At 36.2% G+C, this 18,333-nt stretch overlaps 1 protein-coding gene and 1 long non-coding RNA gene across 2 annotated transcripts in view; one reads left to right on the top strand and one right to left on the bottom strand.

Annotated features, from left to right (window-relative positions):
* LOC138716237 (uncharacterized) overlaps positions 1-18,333 on the top strand; it is a 610,264-nt gene that overhangs the window by 421,643 nt on the left and 170,288 nt on the right. The window lies entirely within an intron of this gene.
* On the bottom strand, positions 1,643-17,964 carry LOC138716236 (cuticle protein 19-like). The gene is made up of 3 exons (XM_069849082.1): positions 17,811-17,964; positions 6,464-6,697; positions 1,643-3,231 (listed from the first exon to the last, which is right to left on the bottom strand). The coding sequence occupies exons 1-3, from the start codon at positions 17,889-17,891 to the stop codon at positions 2,950-2,952; spliced, it is 597 nt and encodes a 198-aa protein (XP_069705183.1). The 5' UTR covers positions 17,892-17,964; the 3' UTR covers positions 1,643-2,949.

Here is an 18,333-nt window from a genome sequence, read left to right as displayed (position 1 = left end):
TTAAAATTAGTGAAGCCTTATTCTACTTAGGGATTTATTATGGCAATCTACCATCATAAAAAATTCAGGGACATTTTTCACAATATGATAAGTGAGTTACGGCCATTCAAACTTAGGTGGTCCAATATACACGGTCCTCCCCTAACTACACAAGAATAAAGGTAGATAACCACCTAACTGATAAGGTACCTATAGTAACAGGAGTAAGACAGGGTGACAGCCTTAGCTCTATTCTGTTCAATGTGATCATGGACGAAATAATAAAGGAAACTAAAGCGGGAACTAGGGGCTACAGATTAGGGAATAAAGACATTAAAATAATATGTTATGCTGATGTTGTGATCCTTTTAGCAGATAACGAAGATGACCTACAGAGATTTCTATATAAATTTCAAATAACAGCAGAAAGATTTAACATGGTGATATCAGAAAATAAAATAAAATCACAGACTATCTCAAGGCAGCCACTCAGATGTAAACTTGCAGTATACGATAAACCCATAGAACAAATCATGAGCTTCAGTTACTTAGGAACAAAAATAACAAGCAATAAAAATTTGGAGGAAGAAGTAAGAGAACAGAATACTAAAGCAAACATAATATCAGGATATCTAAGAGATGTAACTTGGAAAAATAAATACATGAACATAGAAAGCAAGATCAGAATATATAAAACGTGTATAAGGCCAGTATTAACATATGCAACTGAAACTCGAGCAGAAACAAAAAAAAACCTGCAAAAATGATGACAACAACAGAAATGAGGACATTACGAAGTATTGCAGGCGTTACGTTATACGACAGGCAGACGAATGATGAGATTAGGGGAAAATGTGGAATGCAGGATCATGTATTAAAGATGACGGAAGACCGACTCCCGAAAATCGCAATGAAAGGAAAGTTGGACACCCCAAGACCTTTGGGATGACCCCCTAAACGGTGGAAGGAAAGTTGGACACCAACATCGGATTAAGACAGCAAAGTTGGAAAATACAGGATTTATCCTAAAACACCAGGAAGAAGAAGAAGAAGAAGAAGAAGAAGAAGAGAATGTCTAACAACACGGTAAGTTCTCTTAACCATGGAATATGTTATAGAGGAAGTAATACAATGCCCCATTAACTTCTATCACAGTATTGGCGCAAGGATTCAGATGACTGAAGTCGCAACAGTATTGTTAAATTGTGACGTAATTCGTAACTGTATTACATATATTTTACTGTCACGTCATCATGATGTATGATGGAGCAATGTCCGGCAATAAATGTATACAATTACTTGTTTCCGAAGCTTCCTCCTTGAGAATATTGTTGGAATTTAATGACAAAGCTTGGAGAACTGCGGACAGCGTGGCCAGTGTATTAACTCACTGTTACAGAAGCCGCTTTTATTGCTGTAGTAGTTTCCTTATTTCTCGGAATTGTCTCCGTTGTTGAACAAGAAATGTTTCTAGTTGGAGAAACAAACAAGATTCTGGTGTATGCACTTAACTGTACAAACAAGTTGATTTGGATACAATCGAGATGGTATCAAACTCTAGTCTAAGACAACGACTACAACACAAAGGATGCGTGTTTACTGCTGTCCAGACAGAATAGTATATAGTGGAACTGTTGTTAGGTACCACAAATCAAGTGCAGAATTTTATCAATAATCAGTATTTATTTAAGAAGTACATAAAAACATTTCATTTGTACATTTCATTGTATTACACATTTTCTTTTACCAATTTTATAAGCCTATCTACAATGAAGCGACTTACATGATGTTAATGTAAATACGTAACACAATAACATATGGCATTATGATACACAACATGATTTGTTGTAATTCTGATAAAATAAACGAAACTTTGTTGTGTACAACATTTAGAAATCCAACGTTTCGTTTATTGTATCTTCTTAAATATGACATAACGATTCTTCTAGTGTTGTTTCGAAATGGAATACATATTTACACACACGAAGTTCAGATAAAAGCATGTATAAATACATTCCATTCTCCAACAATTAAAAAAATTATTACCTAGTAATTATAATTATGTACAAATATGAAAAGTTACAAGGTTGGCAACGGTGTATCCATTCGAGGTCTTGATTTCACAAGGCGAATATATGAAGAATTGTAATATTATCCAGAGGTGATGAAAACAAAATGATTGCAGTCTTAGAAAAGATCCCAAATTTTGAGATTTTTGTACTAGTAAAAGGTATAAGAACGAAGACTGAATGGAAAGATTAAGGCGTAAGACTGGTGGAAATATTATGGGCAACAACGATATAAAAATGTATATGTGCTATTAGTAGGCCTACTGCAGTATTACTTTATTAATTTTGTTCCGTACTGTTAGCTTAGATGGTACGGATATGTTAAGACTTATCACGAATGTTGTTCTAGATGATAGATATATGTGCAGTAGCTAAACAATTAAATTAATATTGTTGCACCATAATCCATAGGTGACCATACTAGTTCTATAGTATTCTATTGTTCGATTGGCTAATGTTCTTAACCGATTATGGAAGCATATATGATATCAATTTCTAACTTAAGATTATAATTGCAAATTTATTATTTAATTTACTGTAGAGCTTTCGTAATTGGTATTTTCTTAAATTAACCTATATACTCTTATTTTTTGTTGTGTCCTTAATAAGATTATTTTTTGTTTATTCTTATACTGATGTTTCTAAAGCATACTATCGTGGTGAAAATATGAATACTATAATCGCCGTCTTAATTTCTCTGAAGCTGATGAACTAAAATCTTCATATTATATGGAAAATAAATGCATGAAATTGAAGTACAAAATAAGTAAAGCATGAGATACTGAAGTGAGTTATGTGCTTGGAGAGTGAATGGAATGTATCCGGCATCTAACGGACACCCCGCTGCCAACAAGTCATGATGATGAGCTGCGAATCAGTCAGGAGTCTTCACCGGGTTCCGTTAGTGGTAATATCCTCCGTAGACGGGGGCCTTGACGATGGCAGGGGCTGCCACGGCCTTGACTACGGCGCCGGGGTGGACGGAGTGTCCGCTACGGTGCACCACGGCGTTGAAACCGTTGTGGGCGTCGGCCGTGTAGGACACGGTGCGCACGGTGCCGTCGGGCTCCACCAGGCTGTACTCGCCCTTCACCACATCACCGTCGCGCTCCTCCCATTGACTCTTGATGTCACCGGTGTGGGCGTCATTCACTCCGTAGTTGAAGCTGTACTTGGGATACGACTGTGAACAAGCAAGAAGTTAAAAACGTGAAGTAACTCGATAGCAGACTTTTATTGTACGTTGTAGTGCTGCTTATGATTAGGTCAGAGCGGTTATTTTCTCGCTTTCAATCGGAGACCTCCGGTTACCTCCGATTGATGCCGCGCAGGTTGTATATGTGCTGTGGCGCAGACACACACTTTCCGATGAGCATTCCTTTAATCGGATCAGGTAGTGATTCGAGTCCGCTGACGTCCGAGTATCTTTTAAAATAAGTTCTAATTTGTTGTTGTTTAATCTCTCTTTTATGTTAATCTCTCTCTCTTTCTTCGGCTCTTTTTTTTTGTGTTGCTTAAAGTGCTACGTTAGCTGACAGATTTTTTTTCTAGTTTTGAAATTCATAGTATATGTGGAAAGCCGTATTAGTTTTATGTTATTGATCAAATTAATAACATTCAATCTAAGTGCAAAACTAACGTAGAAGTAAAGATTTTCATTAGCTAATGTAAACATTTATACTTTAATTCTCCTAGAAACTCTCGTTTAATCGCAAATAGGGTTTGTCAATTATTATTCTAATCGGTTTAGTTAACGTAAAATATATTAAGGGCGCTTCAGAATGAAACAAAAGAAACATGGGCTATCAATGGGATAAAGTTTACTGTCCAACATAATTTATTCAGATTCTTCACCGGACGGGATTGTGGTTATTGTGTTAAAGGGTGTCAGTATTTGAACTGCCTCTTCTAAAACGCGCCACTCTTGCTCTGTAATAAAAATATAAGTGGATATCAACTCAACGATAATTGTAATTATATTATTACCAGATGTTTCTTTAGTTTCATTCAGAAATATTTTAATCCAAACAGTAAAATATAACTCAAGTTGTCTAAACAGTAAAATATAACTCAAGTCGTCTTGTAAATATTTCATTTGTTTTTTATTGCCTCGAAAGTTACGTTTTAGAGAAATTTCAAGTCTTTTTCATAGACTGTGAGCCTTTGGGAACAATAGCACTAAAACAATTTAAAAATAAATAATATCAAATGTTTTGCGTAATTGTTTTCATCAAGTTCGCGATTGTGCAATCGCTTCAATTGGTCTAACAAATTCGAAGTTCCACCACCCTTAGAGTAAATTCGCCCACAAAGTTTACAGTGTCCTACTTTATTATTACCTTCAACTAAATTAAATAATTTCCATGCGACGGATATCCGATTTTGTGCCATTTTATTCCTCTCACAACTACCGTCAGTCCGTACGCGCCGGTCGTCCTTGAGCTAATTGTCGCTTCGCTCCGAACCCCCGCATCCCTCCTTTGTTCCCTGTTCCTCCTACGATAGTATCGGAGATCACCGGTGGAGAGCTTTATTCGTAATCTCCGATTCCTCCGCGGTTGTAGTCACTCCGATGAGCAGCACTGGTACGTTGATTTCCTCTGTCGAGGACATATAGGCCTAACTAATGTTATCGCTGTCGGATCGCGTACAGGAAGGTGATTTTATTAGAAGATTAAGGATGGGTGGAACGGAGAAAAACTACTCCGGCACAGGGACTCGAACCCGGTGTAGCTTACAAGCAAACGTTCTGATGGGGGGCCAGATAAAAAAGTTAAATTTTTTTCTTCCACCATGTTAATAATGTCAAAAGAAGTGCTTATACAAATTTTGGCCACTCGACCGCAATTATGAGAGCCGTAAAAAAATAAGTTCGCCAGAGGCCGTTAACAGAAAAAAAACACAATTTCATTGGATAAATTTATTGAAGCAGACACAGCAATTATTGAGCTATTTTTCAACATATTTTCCATCGGAATTGAGACATTTCTCATATCATGGGATCGACAGAGAGAGTCAAACGCTGGTTCCAATCTGAGGCGGCTGACTTCTACGACACAAAAATTGATCTCATGGTATGACAAATGGCTCAATTCCAGTGGGGGATATGTTGACAAATAGCGCAACAATTGCTGTATCTATTTCAATAAATATTTCCATGCAATTCTACTCTTTTATATAAACGGCCCCAGGGAAAATCACTTTCTGGAAGGCCTCGTAATTGCGGTCGAGTGGCCAAAATTTATATAAACACTTCTTTTGACATTATTAACATGGTTAAAGAAAAAAAAAATAACTTTTTTATCTGCCCCCATCAGAACGTTTGCTTTTAGTGGATAAAGCGTCAACACTTAGAGCTGAAAACCCTGGTTCGAACCCGGATGCCGGAGAGAGTTTTCTTCTCCGCTCCACCCATCCTTCACCATGTGGTAACGCATAATTCCTGCACAGAAATATATTACTTCGGTACATCACAATAATTTGATATGCGTAAAATAATCATTTAGTGATTTAAGACGGCGCTCATTCCGTCGGATCCCGGCCACTTAGTCACTCGTAATGAGTGCACCTCTGCACATAGTGTGTTGGACATTGTGCCACTGTCACACATCTGTGACAGTGCTTGAGGGTTGGCCACTTAAGGGAAACTACTGTAAGAGCTGGGACTTAAACTGACGTGAGAGGATTCAGTCCGGCATCGGAACTGGAATCCGGTGTGGCTTAGTGGATAAAGCGTCAGCACGTAGAGCTGAAAACCCAGGTTCGAGTCCCGGTGCCGGAGAGGGTTTTTCTCCTCTCCACCCATCCTTCATCATATGGTAACGCAGAATTCCCGCACGGAAATATCATATGTACTTCGGTACATCATAATAATATTTATTAGAAGAGTTGATTTCATTTTTCGGGAGCCTGAAGTTTAAAGCGACATTTCCCTGCGTCGATAATGATTATGCAGCGCAAATGGGAGCGGGCGTACAAACAACATGTTGTTTTACACGCTCCTTATGCACCTTCATGGCATGTAAATGATACCATTATCTTCACCTTCGTTATTGAAATGGCAGTTAAAGGAAATTAAATGTATGCGAGAAAATAATATTGGTAACATTAAAAATTAACTGAATTGTTTGCAAACGTGTTAATTTTGTAAGCAGAAAATGTGTCGTTTCCATGACACCGAATATTATTTTAATTTTAATCCATATACACATTATTTTAGATAATAGTATTTCCATTATTTCGTGCAATATTTATTCCCTTCCATTTGTTACACGGCTCAGTTGCACGTTGTCATTTGTTTTGATGTAACCTTAGCGTTAAATTACGCTCGTAACATTACATACGCCATTCCGGTAGAGTGAACACGTCCGCCGCTTCGCGTAACATTATTGCATGAAGAGTTACATGTTGCTTACGTAATAGTCGACGGCGGGGGCGGCTGCCTTGTACGCTACGGGGGCCTTGATGATGGCGGGAGCTGCGTAGGCAGGGGCGGCGTGGTAAGCGGGAGCGGCATAGCTATGGGCAACGACGGCGGGAGCGGCAGCATAGGCGGGGGCAGCAGCGTAGGCGGGGGCGGCGTATCCAGCGTAACCGCCTCCCAGGTATCCTGCTTGGGCAACAGCCACAAGGGCTGCTACACAGAGCGTCTGTAACAAACAGAAATGTTCATTAATTATCATTAGGGCATATTGCTTGAAACTGAAATAAAGGATGATTCAATAAGGTGCATTCTTCTACATAATTCATGTGAATTGTAACTGTGACCACTATTTTATATTATAACTTCACTATTGTTTATTGGTTATAAAATATGTATTTTGATGCCAGCTATAAACCTAATATACTTCAGGGTGAAATAGAGTTTATTAAATTGGATAATAAAAAAAAAGTGCCTGACATTGAGGAGTGATATTATGGGCGAATCTAAAGAAAAGACATTATACAGAGTGGAAGTGATATAATCCTACAGATTGAAAGGAATGATACGGTACACTTTATAATAGAAAACCAATATTAGGTTTTGTGATTAAATGCACGGTTAATTATAAAATTAAGTTGGAAGTTTCAGCAGTATGGTATCCGACAACATCGTCGCCTCTTTCTTCCTTAATACAGATGTAAGATGTCAATAAACTCATGTCTGTCTGCCTTAATGGACTACCTCCCATCTCCCTTTCTGGCTACAATGTTGCTAGTCGCATTAGTCAGTGGCTTGAAATTAGTGGTTTTTAAATTAAATTTGCACGGAAATCATGCGCTATTGAAATACGCCAGAGGGATAAATGATTCTTTATTATATTTTCTGTAAGTATAGGAAAAATCGCGATCTTACTCGCAATAGTTACTGAATAAGAGGGTGTTAAACATTTAAGAATTTTTTTTTCTGAGAAGAATGTGTAGGCCTACTTTCCACCAATATGGTATTACACTTTCCTGTATAAACATGTCTTAAGGCTGGTTCCCTTTAAACCGGGAAAGGGAACGGCAACGAGAATGAGAACGGAAATAATGTTAAAATAAATGTATTTAAATGTGAACGTTCACAATAGTTAATTGCGAATACATTTAAATACATTTATTTTAACAGTATTGCCGTTCTCGTTCTCGTTGCCGTTTCCGTTCCCGTTCCCGGTTTATTGTGAATCAGCCTTTATTCTCAACAATTTTGGAGAAAACCGATAGAAACATGAGAAAAGAGAACAATTCAGGTGATACTAAATTGGATGGAGTTACGCAATAAGAGACCAAGCGCCAAAAACCTGTTTCGAGATATTGGCCATTGAAATAAATCTGTTTTTTTTTTTTTTAACATTTTATACAGGAAGTATTATAACATTCATACTATTAAAATAGCACAAATAATACCAAAAAAAATTAACCGATTTTTAATAAGAGACCAGCAGTTGAATTAATATTTCAAATCAAAGTAAATAAATGAATTTTAAGCAATAAACGAATTTTTGCTTATAAATAACAGCAAAATTCAGATATCGCATTCTTGATTTTTTCCGAGTTAAATTAGCCTGCCATCAACAGATTTGTGCAAATATCTCATTTTTTTTTTTCAAATTGTCGGTTGGTCTATTATTGCGTAACTCCGTCCAATTGTCACTGATTAAATTGCAAACTTGCGTTTTAAGGAGTGAAGGTCGGGGTGTGAAATGGCCCATATGTCACAAGTAATGCTATTGATGTTGCAGTGTTAATTATTCGGCAGTAAGGAGTGTTATGTAATATCCGAAACTATTTACATAGGTTTAGTGTAAAACTGGCCTATGTCTAACGACCCCTCCTAGCAAATTATCTCTGGTTCCAGCTGCAGAATTTAGTGAGTTGACCATGTGTCAGTTTAATTCTAATTGTAACTACTATTTTACAAGTATTTTTCGTAACATTGTACATTTGTGGCATTTTATTTAAATTTAATTAAATTACGATGCACTTGCAAGTTATTGTTTGGAGAACCATATTTATTTAACAGTACGAAATATAGTTAATCTGGTTTCAGGGTAATGGCTGGAGAAAGAAAGTTTGTAATAATTTTAGGCCCTTTTAGTCGATTTAATGACGCTGCATCAACTACTATATTTAGCACCGATGGAATTAGTGACAGTGAGATTGTATTTGGCGACATGAAGTCGAGAATACGCCATAAGGTTACCTGGTATTCGACTTGCAGATGTGAAAAACTTCAGGTAAAAACCCAATCAGGTGATTAGACCAAGCGGGAATGAAAGCCACGCTCAAGCCCAGCTTCGGATCAGAAAGCAAACGCACCTACCACTGAATTACGCCAGTGGCTTTGAGTTATTCTCAATGATTGAGAAAACAATGACGGACTATTGAGAAAAACTGTAGTTTGAACTTACGGTATTCTATTCCTATTGAATATTGAAAAAGAAAAAACCGTTTCGAAGATTTAATCCATCTTCGTCTTCATCTGAAAAAGGCAGACGTTGGAATTATTACGAAAACTAAATTTACGTGGCTGGTTCTAATGAATAAAATAACTTTATTATTTTTATTGTCTTAAAGACGAAGGTAATCCAAATTTATTGAAATTTCGATATCCTCACATACCACACACGGGACTTACGTGTGATATGCGTTGCGTTATTTCATTATCAAATAAAAGTGAGAGATACAACACATTTACAAAATTACAAGCGGCATATATTAAGTATTAATTATTCCGTAAGGTATATATTTTTTACTTACTTACATATTTGTTTCTTGTATTTCTTAAAATAATGTTTGTATTTCTTAAAATAATGTTCACATAAACAATGATGTAGAATGTGGCTAACACAAAAAATTATCTTCGTACATAATCCACGCTATAGGAATTCATAATTGATTGGAATGATTTATTAAAGAATGTATTCAAAACTAATTTAGAAACATGTTAAACGAATTTCCCTGCACTAAAAACGTATGTTCTGTGGGTAAAATGATCGTGTTTTAATTATTTATTTGAATAAAACTGCAATTAAGAAATATGTTAAAGAAATGATCCTTGTATCAAAATGAATGTTCCTAGGACCAAATGGTCGTATTTTAATTAATTATTTCGTAGTTTTATCTGATATTTCATGAAGTTGTGCTATAATTAATTGTTTTTATTTATAACCGTAGGCATGACTGACCGAGTACACCTATACATGGTGGAAGGGAACTTATTGCATTAATTCCGAGGTAATAGATCAAGACAATTCGAACAATTTTTGTAAAATAAGTTTTTGTTATGTCCAATACTTTTGAGAAGACGAAATGCAACGTGTTGCAGCAACGAAAAGAGTAGCAATGCTCCTTGAGGTCGAGTGTAACTCGAATCATCCACTTCGCAAGACTTGTGAGAGGAGAATGTATACAAAAACGTCTCATTAGGTAATTTTCGATCATATTACTGTACATCAAAAGTTAAAGTATTCAGAGAATTAATTTTACGCAAATTGTTTGGTTTTTAACATTCTTAATGACGCTATATCTTCTTTAACTCTAAATTTAATACTATGAAACTTATTTAACATTCACAGTATCTTTTGATTTCTTTGCTTTTTATATTATTTAAAATAATAAAGAATGTACATTCTTAAAAAAAAAAACAAAACTATCTCCATTAAAGATCTCTTTACATTTGATGTAAACTCAAAATAACATTATTGCGAATACATATTCTGTAACTCAATCTCCATTTAAGTTATTATTTTTGAAGAAATTAAAAACAAATTAATTCAGAAAATAAATTAAGTTTACAGTAATGTTGAATAGTGTGTAAAGTGTTACATATTGATATTTATTGATAGGAAAAATGTTTTCGAGTTTTCAAGAGAAGTAACACAAATCCTTGCCACACGTCTGGAACTTGTAACTAAATACCTGTTTCATATCTTACACATACGTTCAAATTGCCATTCACATTAACAATTATAACCAGCTTAGAGCCATATTTGGGTATCCTAAAAGACATTTCGTTGGTTTTTGTATGTTCTGTAATCATTAACGAAAATTCTTCACTCCTGTACACGCATTCAAGTTTCTTTTCTGATCAGTGCTACCAATTATTCTATTACGATTTCTATCGCAAAATACCTGATTTTCGTATTCTACTAAAACCTTACTTACTTACTGGCTTTTAAGGAACCCGGAGGTTCATTGCCGCCCTCACATAAGCCCACCATAGGTCCCTATCCTGAGCAAGATCAATCCAGTCTCCATCATCATATCCCACCTCTCTCAAATCCATTTTAATATTATCTTCCCATCTACGTCTCGGTCTCTCCAAAGGTCTTTTTCCCTCCGGCCTCCCAACTAACACTCTATATGCATTTCTGGATTCGCCCATACGTGCTACATATTCTAGCAAAACCACCGGACCAATATTCTACACGACCGCAGCTCTAGCTACGATTAATCGAATAAGTTTTAGAAATGTGAGATAGGCCTATACAGAAGTCAGCCTACTTATAATCACTCAACATAATAAGTACGTGCTGCTATTTCCCAGAGCTTCGCTAGACACGTATCACCTGTCTTGAGAATGGAGAGGGAAAACTGAGATATATCTCGCTTGATTTCACATAGTTGCGAAACCCTTAATGAAAATCGCAAATCAAGGTTCTCTCATACTGCACTAATTGTACAAGGTTCTCACTAGAGTTTCATTTCCTTCACCCTTCTTAGTACCAATTACCGGCGGCTTTGTTCCTCGACAGGTGACTTGTAAATGGATTCGTTGCAGATTATCTTCACATCTCAATGATCCTCTATGGTCGAGGACGCTCAGCTGAAGCGTGAAGGCGAGAACTCGATCAGAGCTTGTAACGAGATTTACAGCTAATTTGGAACTTCCTTTTCAGCTTGCGTGATTCTTTACTGTGGGAATAATCGTGCATTCTTATTTCCTTAAAAGAGTAATAGATTTTTAACGGCGCTTTCTATAGCAGACATTTTCAGCTTCCAAATCCAACGTAGTCAAGAAATAGTTGAAAAATTTTGCCTGAAAACTTCCACAATTAATCAAGTTTATTTTCCTACAGAAGGATGTTACTCTAAGTATTTTACAGCTGTGTGAAATTTATTTCTCTTTATCTTCGTTGAACTCGAGGACCTCAAAGTTCACGGCAAATATAATATTCTTATTTTATTTGATTATTTAACGTCGTTGTATCAACTAATAACCTATTTAGTATCCATGGAATTGGTGATACCGAGATGGTATTTGGCGAAATAAGGCCGCGGATTCAAGTAACATTCACCTTACGGTTAGGGAAAATCTCAGAAAGAGCCCAATCCAGGCAATCAAACAAGCGGGAATCGAACTCACGCCCGAGCGCAGCTCCCGAACAACAAACAAACGCGTCTGCCGTATGAGCTATCCCGGTGCCTTATTGTATCTTCTAGAGCTAGACCTTCGAGGACTCAATAAAAATGAGGCAGATTTGAGAATTCAGTAACATCTGAGAAACAGTCTACTGTAACTTTATTTATCCTTATTTAAATTTATTGTAAGATAATAGATCATTTAAATATATGAGAGACTGTCTATGTTGTGTAAGGCTTAAGACTTTACCTTAGATGGACAAAAAACTAGAGGTTTATAGTTTTATTATGTTGCATATCTTTACGTAAATTGATTGACAAACAGTGTGCGGGACAAGGAGAACAAGGGGAATACAAGGAGAACAAAGATAAAAAAACAAAGAGAGCAAGGGTAATACTAGGAGGACAAAGGTAATGCAAGGAAAAAAAAGGGTTTGCAGCTCTGTGGTGATAGTTAATTCTCATGTTATCCCCCACACCTAGTGAGGACAAATACATAGCTCTTTGTCAAAAGTATATTTTTGCACGATCGTCTTTTTTGCTGTATTTACAGCTATTTTTGTTAGGCCTTGAAAGTTAGAATTCCCACACAGAAACTTGTTGCTAGGGAAACCACTCTTCATAGCATAAAACTATACTGAAATAGAACCATTACAGTACACTTATTGTTACTTAGTTACCATTACAGTGCAGTTTTGCGAAGGCTTTGAAATAATATTGCTCTAAATTTTCAATCCAAAATATATTGTACTTGCAATTTTATAGATATGATGGCGCAAAAATTGTTGTACAATGCACGTTTGTGAAGTGCATTACAAAATTTCGGAAAGTGGAAAAACTCACTATGTTCGTTTTTCAAACTTTTCCTCGATTTTGTAAAAAACACTTCCCAACCTTGTTTCGTAATATACTATTACCTTATTTGTAATCAGAGCACGAATCTAGCGTCGATTTTAAACCAACGGCCTGTTCGTCATTCTGCTGCTGAGATGAAAGAATGACTTACCGTCTAAGTATGTCATATTGTCATTATTTCAGTATTGCATCTGTATTTTCAAGAGAAAGTTAAAGATCTCTAATCACATTTACAAGAGAAAAGGACAAAGATTGTGTAATCCATTCGTATTGAAATTGTTAGTTTGTTATTGTATTCAATAAAATGTTTACCGCGTCCATTATTTTCTGAAGTACAAATTACTTTTTGAAAATGATAACTTTGGAACAAGTATCTACCGCCATCTTGTCAGCATTACAATATCGTAACCACTGATACCATCTGTAATATCATTTACACTGCCATCACATGGTCATCAACTATAAAAACAGCAGCTGAAACTTCTTAAATTAAATTGTTTATAACTCTCCATTGTATATCGTCGGTGTTCCTGCAATAATTCCTATCTGACATATTTATCAATTTTCAGATTTTTGCTCTATTAAATAACTTAAATAGTGATACAGCAAATAATAAAATCTCCTTTATGTAATTATATTTCTTTCTTTCTTTCCTTTCTTTCTTTCTTTTTTCGTTCTTTCTTTCTTTTTTTCTTTCTATCTTTCTTTCTTTCTTTCGAAAATGCAAGATTTCACAATCCCCTATGTAAGGCTGCCATAGGATGAATAAATGTGTTTTTTCCTCCTACTGAAAAATTTTATGTTTTGCACATAGGAGTTATTGCAGGGACAACGACGACATGTAATATTTTGCCTCACTTAATATTACTTCCAATACTCCGTTCTAGACAGCCTAACATGGAGCTTCTTTACGCCATCCCTCTACTCAGCCCAGAACACATTATTTGATTCTTCTTCATGATAACTTACGGTACAACATAATCCAGATGTTTTAGCCTTTCACGGAAATCAGCATTAGAATCTTTCAAGTGAATGGCCTTCCCGACCTAAATGTTGTTACTCACTTTATATTGTAAGTTATGTAAAAATTATGTAAAAAATATTTAGTGAGCGTGGCAGATTAGAATTTTCCATTTTTATATGCGGTATACAGTAGTGTCCGTCCTAAAGATTCCCATGCCCATAATTTTGTCCGAAGTTCGCGTGTTGAAATCCTGCCAGTGACAACATAGATGACATGTGACGTAATTTTCCCAGATGCTTCGTATGCAGGTCCACCACTTATTGCCATAACATATGGTTTTCCCGGTAACATTTCTCTACTAAACATTTCCAAAAGAAATTGTATTTTCTGGATTTTTATGAATGATTAATGCGTTTAAATTTTTAGCGAACATTCTTCTTCTTGCTTACATCTAAGCATGATCGTCTTAAAATACAGTTTCTTTAAGCAGTAGCCTATTTGTCTTAAATTTTAGATGAAAAACTTTTTTTTCAAAGTATGATGCTTATAACTTTGTTATTTTCATACAATCTTGTTATTACTCGACCGAGGCCAGTGCAGTGGAGTCCTGCAGCCCGCAGCACCACTTGTACTGCTCCTGCGTTCGTGTAGCGTCATCGCTATAGTTCACATTACGCCCGCGACTCCACTCGCCTCGGTCGAGTTATACACAAGAAATATCGTTATCACTGAAATAATTTGTTATACTTTAAATAATATTGTTTTACAATCTTAACGTATTTGTGAAAATAAATGTATTACCTCTGCAAAACTGATATCGTGATGGACTTTTTCAGTATTATTACCAATATGGACGCAGTTTTTCAATAACCTTTTGATTGTTCCCTGCCCGTAATAGTTCAGTTTTAATTTTTTACAGAAACTCATGTCAAAATGTTAAGAACCTGATTTTATTACAGATTCAAATAAATAAGAAATAATTTAAATTAAAGGGTGTTTTAGTATTTTGTATTTGCAAAAAGAAATCGTATTACCTTTGCAAACTCATATCGGACATTCGATGTCATTACGAATGTAGACACAGTATTACAGCAACCTTTCGACAGTTGTGTATCCGTAATGGTTTAATTTTTTGGCCCGTGCAGTTTTGAGTTATTTCCAGAAACGTGTATTAAAATGGAAGATAGATGCAAATAATTCAGGAAGGCATATAGTGGCAACATATTATGACGTAATCGTTTTTGAAGTTCCATAAGAAACAGAGACTGTTATTTATGAGAACCACTGTAGAATGTGCAAATTTTCTTCGAACTAAAAGACATACGTTGATAAAATTGCTAAAATTTGTTCGCAAGTTAAAAATATTTCAAGTGTAGTAAGGGTGGCTGTTATTTCAAAATCTCGTAAACCCAGTGACCGCTGAAATCGAGGTTTTGGGCTTAACAGTTACAAGATTTCGATCCTCAATGGTTTATGAACAATTACGGTAGGGCCTATGTTATGAAGAATGGCAATACATTTTCCGTAAATGACAAAATACAAAACCACGTACATTGGAATGATAGCATACCTGTTAATACAAAATTTCATATACTTAATGATTGAATATATGAGTTTTTGGTGCTTTATTCTGTTAACACAAAATCTGGTAAATGGTCAATGCGAGGTTTTAGTACTATTTTGTGAAAGCAACTCCTTATTCTCCATTAATATTTTTGTTCTCACTGAAAAAAAAGTTTTCTGGAGTTACGAGGTTTTGAGATAACAGCGAGAATATAACACAATCATTTTCAACCACTTTGTGTGAAGGTCCATTAGCCATCCTCTTAGTTCTAATGGTTAATAAGTATTTTCTTTTCCCCATTATTTAATTGTTTTATTTATGTAATAAAGAGTAGGCCTACTTATCTCAGCTAGTATGAAAAATAGTGCGTTTAACATTTCAGTCAATATTTCTTATTATGTACTACGCAATTTAAAACAATATTTTTAAAATACATTTTCGAGAAAGTTTTCCAAAGTTCTGTATACATATTGTACGGACTATGTGAAATTACTTTTTATGGAGAAGGGTCTTGAAGACTAGTTTTGCAGCCTCTAGTGGGCATATTGTGCCTTACTGCTTCTATTCTGGGAATGATATTTGAAGTCCGAACAGTCGCGTATTTCTAGATATCGTGAATCAGCAGTGTGGTGCCATCTGTCGACTTAGCCTGCACGTCTTAAGATTCCAGTGCACTTCCGCTCCCTCTCCCGAAAGCGTAGTATGCCTTCTGAAATGACACCACCTGTATAATCTATTCCATTTCCTCGTTTGCAATTTCATGACTTCTTAGAATGCCTACTTAACAGATTTACGATTTCTACACGAATAACTATGACCACCCTAATTCACTTGGTGCATAGTTGCCACATTCCTTGCTACCCTCGCCCGCTCAATGACCGCTACTTCAGTTTATTCATAGTGTGGCTACTCTCCTTCCACGTGGAGCTGAAGGGAAGATGTCAGTTTTTTTTAAACGAATGTTATGATTGGTTATTAACACGTGAAGACAAGATTCTGTTGCAGTAAAAAATTTATGACAACCTCTACTCTCTAGTAAGTCTCTATTAAGTCTGATTAGTGAAATATTTTACTAGTCATCGAAATATGCAATGGAGTGGGAAAGGACTGGCCACCCTTACCCCCTGGCTTAGTGCCTCATGACCGATGCCTTATTGGTATCACTTTTGTGCTTCAAACCTGTCTTAAAGCAGTTGACTGAACAACAACAATTAGTACGGAACGTTAGAGGATCAGTCAACACAGTCTTTTCTATAAAACTGCACTTCAGGAAACTGAACAGACTCTATAATAATCGCACCGTTTTGGGTGAATACTATTGAAATTATTATCAGTAAATATTGAAACTGAGAGTGACGGTAGAATGATGGAGGAAAACGAGAGAACCCCTAGAAAAAGTCTTAGGAATCTTGGATTTGTCCACCAAAAATAAGACTTCACTTTCGTCGGAATTTGAAGCTGGATCCTCAGTCATCATAAAATAGTGCTTTGCCAATTGAGTTATCTAAAAAAACTACTTACTTATTTACTTACAAATGGCTTTTAGAGAACCCGCAGGTTCATTGCTGTCCTTACATAAGCTCACCATTGGTCCTTATCCTGAGCAAGATTAAACAGTCCCTTCCATCATATCCCACCTCCCTCAAATCCATTTTAATATTATCCTACCCTCTATGTATTGACCTCCCAAAAGGTATTTTTCTCTTAGGTCTTTCAACTTACACTCTATATGCATTTCTGGATTCACCTATGCATGCTACATGCCCTGTCCATCTCAAACTTCTAGATTTAATGTTCCTAATTTTATTTATTTTATTTAATTTTATTTATTTTATTTATTTAAATTTAAATATACAGAATGAAGAATATAATTACAAACAAACAAGAGAAATAGAAATAAAATAAAACAATCAATATAAAAAAGGAGATACAGTAGTATTAACAAAATTTGAGACCGAATGAGCAGCGCTCGTGAAATACAATACAATGCGTGCAGTTTTGCGTTGTGTAACTTTCTTCGTTCTCCTGTGACTTCATCCCTCTTAGCCCCAAATATTTTCCTAAGCACCTTATTCTTGAACAACCTTAACCTCTGTTTCTCTCTAAAAGTGAGAGTCCAAGTTTCACGACCATACAGAACAACCGATACTATAACTGTTTTATAAATTCTAACCTTCAGTTTTTTTAAAGCAAACTGGATGACAAAAGCTTCACAAACGAATAATAATAGCAGGCATTTCCCATATTTATTCTGCGTTTAATTTTCTCGCGAGTGTACTCAAGTGAAATTACGATACATAAGTATAAAACATTGATAAAAGTAAAATAAATATTTTTGGAATTTCTTTCGGTGAAATGCAAGAAAATGTACTGAACTGAATGCTGTAGAATTTTCATGTCTCTTTTCCTCATATTTTTTGAGAAAAGGAGTCTTAAAAATTACCAATTTTAACGCTGTCGAGATAGTGTGTACTGGAGTTCTTTAGATGTTTCAAATTTAAATGTGAAATTGAAATAGTATGTTCGTTGTCGCGTGGTTTCCTCGTGGACCTACCTGTGAAATTCCGATCATTGTGTGGTTGTGCTGTGAGGATCCTGACTCACTGAAACACTGAGAGTGACTGATACCGGCCATGGTCCGCGAACCCTTTTATACTTAAAGGCAAAGAAGTATTGCTCAAATGGCCCGCCACTCACATTCCACCTGGAACTGCTAGATCGGTCCACGCCACTCTCTCTGTCCTTCTCTTACAAATGGCTTTGTTATACGCGGTCGCTGAAAGTTAAGTGGAGCCAAGGTCAATTTTACCATGAGGTAGCGGCCGTGTAATATATGGAGTACTCGGCTTCCTCTGCCCGCCACGCCGTGCTCCAGTATTGTTGTGGCGCGGGAGGGGCGCTCACTTTCACTTGTTGCCCACCGCGCAGCAGTGGTCAGCTCCGTTGCTCGTAGGTGACCTCCCTGCCATCCGCTCTGTTACCAAACATTACGCGAGTCGGGACTCCGCAGTAGACACAGTTGAGACTCTTCACAATACACAGTGAAACGTGAATAATCGACAGGAAAGCTAGGAACC

This window comes from Periplaneta americana, chromosome 16 (assembly GCF_040183065.1).
Source record: "Periplaneta americana isolate PAMFEO1 chromosome 16, P.americana_PAMFEO1_priV1, whole genome shotgun sequence".
Classification (NCBI taxonomy): Eukaryota; Metazoa; Arthropoda; class Insecta; order Blattodea; family Blattidae; genus Periplaneta; species Periplaneta americana.
This window is presented reverse-complemented; position numbering and strand designations above follow the sequence as displayed.